Source organism: Mytilus galloprovincialis, chromosome 1 (assembly GCF_965363235.1).
Source record: "Mytilus galloprovincialis chromosome 1, xbMytGall1.hap1.1, whole genome shotgun sequence".
NCBI lineage: Eukaryota > Metazoa > Mollusca > Bivalvia > Mytilida > Mytilidae > Mytilus > Mytilus galloprovincialis.
Genome location: NC_134838.1, coordinates 51581783 through 51589306, shown reverse-complemented (window position 1 = coordinate 51589306; position 7524 = coordinate 51581783). Strand labels below are relative to the sequence as shown.

At 31.1% G+C, this 7524-nt stretch overlaps 1 protein-coding gene across 1 annotated transcript; it reads right to left on the bottom strand.

Annotated features, from left to right (window-relative positions):
* Positions 1-1122: 1122 nt before the first annotated feature.
* LOC143077704 (uncharacterized) lies at positions 1123-5248 on the bottom strand. Its single transcript, XM_076252984.1, has 5 exons — positions 5063-5248; positions 4001-4264; positions 2655-2909; positions 2051-2317; positions 1123-1609 (listed from the first exon to the last, which is right to left on the bottom strand). Exons 1-5 carry the CDS (start codon positions 5145-5147, stop codon positions 1380-1382), a joined length of 1101 nt encoding a protein of 366 aa, XP_076109099.1. The 5' UTR covers positions 5148-5248; the 3' UTR covers positions 1123-1379.
* Between the last annotated feature and the right edge of the window lie 2276 nt (positions 5249-7524).

Below are 7524 nucleotides of genomic sequence, written 5' to 3'. Positions count from 1 at the left end.
AATTTGTAGAAGAATAGTCTTTGGCCTGCTGATACAGACACAATATTCGGAATGTCTCTACCGCTGCTGGTAGACTATAAGTCCCGAGAGTATCATCAGCTAGGAAGTCAGAACTTCGGCACTGACATGATTTAAAGCAAATCTTTCTTAAATTGTCCGTTAATAGATTAAGAAATTATAAAGGTTTCAACTCCCTCATTAAGCTTTAGATGGATTTGGCTATTGTTTATGACCATTCTGTTCATATAGCTCTTCAAATGTTTCGTTTCTTATACATCCTTGGCTTTTCATACTATATTCGGTTTTGGGCGTTGAAGGTTGATCCAGGTAATCGCTTCAGCATGGATTTTTCTCTCTATGTCTATTAGTTAAATAAAACTAATCTTGCCTCTAGGAAGCGACTTAGGTAAAATCTTTTGGAAAGAAGCAAATTTCTTAACATCAATGATGTTACTGCTTAGAGATCATTTAGAGGCCACAGTTGTTAACCGGTGTTCAAATCTTATAAACCAAACAAAAAGATACAAATGAAGGTAAACACACAAAAAAATGAGGGAACCGCATGAACTAAAACCGGGTGCGCAAGTGTTTCCGGGCCTGCATGTATCACCCGTAATGCGAATCCACATTCAGTGTATAGTCATTATCAGGAAGTTGTAACATAACAGACCAGTCTATCATACTAGTATCTAAAAAAATAATTTTAGCAACAGTAGTTTAAATGTTTAAATCTCATAAAGCGGTTTAGAAGAAACAATACAAGGAAACAAAACAAAACCGAAACATCATAGACCGTGAAAATATGTTGTGTAATACCAGCTGATATATGATCCAAATTTGTGTTTACTTAATGGTCCATGAGGTATTTTGTTTTGGTCTCTTAACTTATATTAAACCTGTTGATTCATTAAAATTGTATCACCTTTTAAAGTATCTTATTTCGATTTGTGTGCGAGTTCAAGGTAGAAAGGACTTATGTATATTTCGATGGTCGATTTAACAAAACAGCCTACCATAAAACAAGATCCGGAAGTCACATCATCAACTTCTAATAAAAGACTTCAGCAACACAAGTAATTGCGTATGATTCCAACAACTGCGATAGAAAAATAACAGTCAAAGAAGACTTGTACAATATTTATTAAAAGAAGTTTAGTTTAAAAAATGTATTATATTTAGATTGCAAATTATCTAGATTTCAATATCAGCCTATTTTCACAATTGATATTAATAAACCACCTAGTCACATGTTCTCTGTCACTTTCATATGTATAGAAAACAATTTGACGCAGGGTTGAACTAACTTTTTTCTCAGTCTTAATACATTGTACATAATGAAAAGTGGATTTATTCTTGATCATTATTCTAAACTCTTTGGTTTAGATCAGAAGCCTCTGCTGTCTAAATTCCTTCCTATTTATTTTTCTGTTGACTCTTTTGTCTTGACGTTTTCTCTTCTTTTCCATTAATCTTTCATGCAAATCACATGAATATTGAAATGACCTGTTTTCACATGAATCATCATCATCTGTTGTTGGTATGTACGATTTTGTAACCATGGTAGTTGTAGGATCACACTCACTAAAGGTTACATCAAAATTGCATCCGACTGAAAATAAACGTGTCAATATAAACCTATATTCATAAAATATAATATAAAAATATACACAGGCAGTTCTTAAAGCCCTGTCTTTGAATATGTAGAGTCGATCCGTGTATGCAACGGAAACCAAAAAATAAGAGAAAGTGTTGTTGATTAAGAATCATTCTGAAATCTTTTAAATTCGGTATGAGAAGTTTTTGTTCGTGAATTATAACAAAGACTGTTTTTGATCTGTAGACGTATCTTGTTTGCTAAATTGCATTGATTTCATTGTACAGTCTATAAAATTAACCTTTCAATCATTAGCATGTGTATTTTGTAATCCAGGAATCCGCTAATGTTTTTGTTTACGAGATCTTAATTGTTACTGAAAGTTTCACTTTTTTGTAATTATAGTTTTGTTATGTTGTTGTTTAATTGTTTGGTTCTGTTCATTTATTTACTTACGTCTACGCTGTTCCTTCACTATCTTTTTATTTTCTTTCCACATATTTTTCTGTTCTCTAATAAACATTTTATTCTCCTTCTTTTCATTCTTGCGCTCCATTTTTCTTGCTTTCCACTGTTGAATACGCTCAAACTTTGAACATGAAATGATGACATTTATTATTGGTTCGCATTCTTCTTCTTCTCCGTCCCTTAATGTCATAACTCGGGTTACTGTGTTTGTTGTGTTATCACATTCACTCCAGTCTTCCTTGTCGTATTTGCATTCTGAAATAAATTGTGATGAGAATAAATACAAAGAATTAACATATTTTACAAAGAAGTTTGAATATCAATGTTTGAGCATAGTATATATTTGTGTTAAAAAAAACAAACAACAAATATAAAAAAACAAGTAAAACTGGCAACCCCCTAACAACAAGGGTGTACTTTCCATGCGCTCATCAAATGAATTTAACCTGGTACGCTCCTGACCGAATATGACATTTCCAAGTACATTTTAACCTTAATTATTTGTATGATGAAAAGCTGGTTGTATATCATCATAGATAGATAATAGCGAATAAACAACAGTAGAAAATTAAATTTAAAAATCAATACATACTAAGTCTTTGTTCTTTTTCAAGCTTTCTTTTCTCTTTTCTCTCTTGCTTCATTTGCAATTTTTCGTCTATTCTATTCTGTTTACGGTCCCTTTTCTTTGCTTTCCATGCCTGTATTCTATTTAGTTTGTCACAAGTTATGGTGATAGTGTGTGATTGTTCACAACCCTGTTCCCCTTCACTCAAAGTAAAATTTCGGGTTACTGTATTTGTTGCTTGATCGCACTTACTCCAATCACTGTGGTCATAACGACATCCTTTATGAAAAAAACATGATCGCAATATTATTAAAGATGCTGCAAATTCATAAATCATGTATACTGACTCCATGCATGGATCAATTCGAGTGCAAACCAAACTAAACATTCATTCGTTTACAAAAACAAAAATACTGATATCTAAAGGTTCCTGATTGTTCTCATTCATCACCGCTCTTACAATGTTAGTTTTGAGTGAACATCCCTGATTAATGTAAATCCAGAAAATGCAAAATCCGAAATATTTTTGGCACCACTTTTTTGTTGACCTATATACTGATCAAAGAGAGACAAATCTGTATCGTAGACAGGAAACAAATCATCATGTATATGCTATGCTGTTTATTTCATTATGATTGGTTGTTTTGTGTTTGTCAGCCAGTGGCAAAAGTTTAATTCTTTTATTCAGTAGGTAGAAGATTCTGAAACGTAGGTCTACCGAAATGAAGGGCGAGATTATTTCATAAAACACAAAATTGAGATTGCTATAGTGACAAAACGAAGTCGGTGTCTCCCTATTTTTACATCAAGTTTTGTTCCCAAAATCATGGAAAACCTTGCCCAAATTTAAAGAAAAATATATCACATTTAGAACTGACAAGACTGATCCTAGAAGTAGCGTTTGGTGGTATGTTTTTGAATAACGAAGTTTTATTTAATACATACCGATTTAGATAATTATAAAGATAAAAAATCGTTAAATTCTATCCTTAGTATCAGAGAATCGTTTTAAACTTAAGAGGGATAGTAAGAAGAATAAAATCAGTATTACTTTTTTTGTTTGATATACAGTTATATATTTTTAATTGTCTTCAATTAAGTAGAAATTGGGTTATCTATAGATAAGAGGACTCGAAAAAAATTACATAAATATTTTTAATTACTCATTTTTACAGTATACTCTAAATTTTTGTCTGTCTATACGATAAGTACGCTTACCGAAATGAATTTTAAAGCTTAATTTATTAGGAAGCGATTGTTTAATCAATCACAACCTGCATCAAAATCGTCAAAATTCTGATTATGTTAGTAAATAACAATATTTTATGTGTAAGATAATATTTTTCAATCATTCTCATATATTTTCTTACTTATAAGTTGCTCTTTCACAAGCTGTTTATTCTCTTTCATCTCTTGTTGTTGTTCTTTCCTTTGATGTTTCTTTTCCTGCAATGCTCTTCTACTTTCCGCCTTTTTTATTTTCCATGCTTGTAGTCTTTCAAACCTATCACATGTTATGGTTTGGTTCTGTGTCTGTTGGCATCCTTCCTCGCCGGATTTTAGAGTCAGAACTCGGCTGACGGTATTTGTTGTTGTGTCACAGTCACTCCATGCACTTTTATCATATTTGCATTCTGAAAAGTTGGTTTATTCATTTTCAAGGTTTAAAATAAAAACTTTAAATAAACAAGTCCTATTTTGGTCAATTACTAATATTTTGACACATTATATGTTCAATATTTATCCTTTATAATAATTCTAACAAGATCTTAATGTATCAGGCAAAAAACGGATATAACATACATTTAACTACATATCTTCTTTTTTGGCATCGAAAGAGTTCTTATTGGAGTTTTTCAGTACTGACATAATGTATAACCTACTTTTCTTGAATTTTCCGTTAATGGATTCTGAAACTATTAAGAAACACATACCATCAATCCCTCCAGCAATGTTGACTTAAGATACAAGAAACATTGTTTTGTGTTCCCCATTTTGGTCATACAGCGTCTGGTGTATTCGTTGTTTTATAAGCCTTTGGTTTGAGCGTTAATACTGAAAAGCGCCCCGGACGCTACAAACTTATAAAGTGCTATTTTATTGTTCATTCAGCTGCTTTTGATTTTGAATTATTTTACAAATTTTTATGAAAGATAGTCTTGCTTATTTCCCTGGACTGACCATCTGGTGCACTATGTAGTAATTTTGGTAATTAAAATGCTTTTTAGCTGATAAAAATGCTAGTTATAGTAATTTGAATAATTGTTAAACTTATTGAAATGCTTGATAAACTAACAAAAATGCTTATTAAATAATAGAAATGCTAGTAATAGTAATTTGAATAATTGTTAAACTAATTAAAATGATTGTAAAGGTAGTTAAAAATTTTCAAAATTTAATTTTAAAAAATGCTTGTTAAACTTTAGACTTACGTTGTCGTGGTCGGAGTCTCCATCCCTTTCTTGAAGCGACTGTAGCTACTAGGACGACGACAAAAATAACAAACACGTTTTTCATATTGTAGCTTATTAAAGACAAAAGAAAACTGAAGTGACGTTAGCTTATGTTTGCGACTTTATATACATATTAGTAACCACAAAACTCTTGACACACTTGATGGAGCTACATCATCTGACCAAGATTTAATTTCTTAGTCAACTAATCCCTCAACAAAATATTTAGGAAGGATGAGGACAAAAGTACCAAGCAAGGGTTACTATGAAGAGAAGATAATTAATCAAACTCATTAGTGTGTACAATTTCTGATTAGCAATAACCACGTCACATCAATTGATGTCAGATGTTGTCCATTTCGTGTTCTAATCTTTCCGACAATAATATCAAAAGTTCATAAAATGGGACTATATGTCAAAAAGACACTTATGTTACAAGTGTGTCACCTGCATATTTTTATGATTCACAACAGTTATTTCATTTCTGACATATTTTCAAGGGTCAATATTTACAAACAAAGTGTAATTGCTGTTGGAAAGTTTAGAAAATGTACTGACTTACAAGATTATTGATAACATATGCAATCGGGTGTTAATGTTAGTGGTTTTCATTTTCATGTGTATTTCGCTTGACAATCAATTTTGAGTATAATACATGATAAAAGAAGAAAAAAATTGAAACAAGACTAACAAAACAATACTAAAATAAAGTTCTACAGCTGTTGAAAAATGAAAAATAAATGTGCATACAGGACTTAGTTATAGTATATATTCATGCATTCAATTTGGTTCAATAACTTCAAAAACATCATAATTTGAAGGAAAACAACGTTTCATATGACTTGAAATATAACACGTGTTTTATGTGAAATTATATGGGAACTTACGACAGATAAACCTATACAAACTTTTGACCCTTTTGACCTAATAGAAATCTTCTCTTTATTATTGTTAAATGTTTTCATTATTCTGTGATTGTAAATTAACTTATATATTTTTTTCTTGTTCTTGCAGGATCTAAATTCTTCTCTATAGGACATGATGCTGTTGTGTATATGTGTGTGTGAAATATTTACGTTTGTATAGTTTGTTTCCTTTTCTACCAGTAACTCATACAGTAATGTATTGCCAATCTGGAAACTACCGACACTTTTCTGAATTTTCTAGTTTAGATCTACTTTCTTGACTGTTGAAATGTGAAGAGTGAAAATTTCTCATAGCACTTATTCAACTCTCTAGATATTAACAATTAAAATATGGATGCTTTAACCAAAAACAATATCTCTTTAAAGACTTGATATCTGATTGCGAGTTGAAATCTTTCACTTTAGATAAAACAATCTCCTTATTTTACCCCTTTCGTAATGACTTCATTATTGTCATCTGTTTTCCAATAAAATGACAAATTATTGTAAAACCTAGGTATATAACAAATTACAAGTGACCAACCTACATACCATGTTGTTTTTATTTCTAAGTTGTTATTGAAATCATGTCTACATTTAGCATTCAAAGTGTTAAAAGCAATCCAAACTTTGAGACGTAAAATATGTTCTACGAATTATCGCTATGAACAAAAAGATTCTCCCCTCCACTTAAGAGGTTATATTAGTACACCTATGATCGTCATAACATGTCATTATATTGTTGTAACATATAGTAGTATTTTTGATACATTTTGGTGTTATTTTTCATGGGGAAAATATAAAAAAAGAGAAAACATCTCCTTTTATTTTTAATTGAACTTTTTTAATAACTGTTTGATTGGTTTATTTTATCAAAGATTGTGAGTCTTTAGTCAACAAAATGTAAAAATGATAGGAAATGATTAATCGAGAACCTATGTATTGAACTTAGATGAAGATGTAATCGGAAATGTATAGAGGACATGACATATAAGTAGTCCATGGGCTTATTTTCAAAATTAAGATTGTAAGAGTCCTAGTCTCAAGATTTTTCATCACATACCCAAGTTAATGTATGTAATTTGTCGATCAATTAAACAGAATTGTACTGTGTCTCTTTTTACAGAAAAGATAGATCTGCACAATAAGTACTCGTTGCAATTCCAAAAATTTGCCGATGTTAAACATTTGCTCTGACCACTTAGTAATGTCAAGTATTATATATATATATATATATATATATATATATATATATAATTATTTTCTGTGACTGTATCTTGCATTAATTTGTAGGATCCTTTACTATAGATAATTGAGCTGATCTGTAACAATAACATCTCCATGCCTTATATATCATGTACTGTAGTACGCCGCTAGATTAAAACTGACGAGGAAAGGTAACACACGGCCACTGAAAGCTTTATTATTTGTAGAGCTCAGGTGATCGTGTGGTCTAGCGGGACGGCTGCAGTGCAGGCGATTTGGTGTCACGATATCACAGTAGCATGGGTTCGAATCCCGGCGAGGGAAGAACAA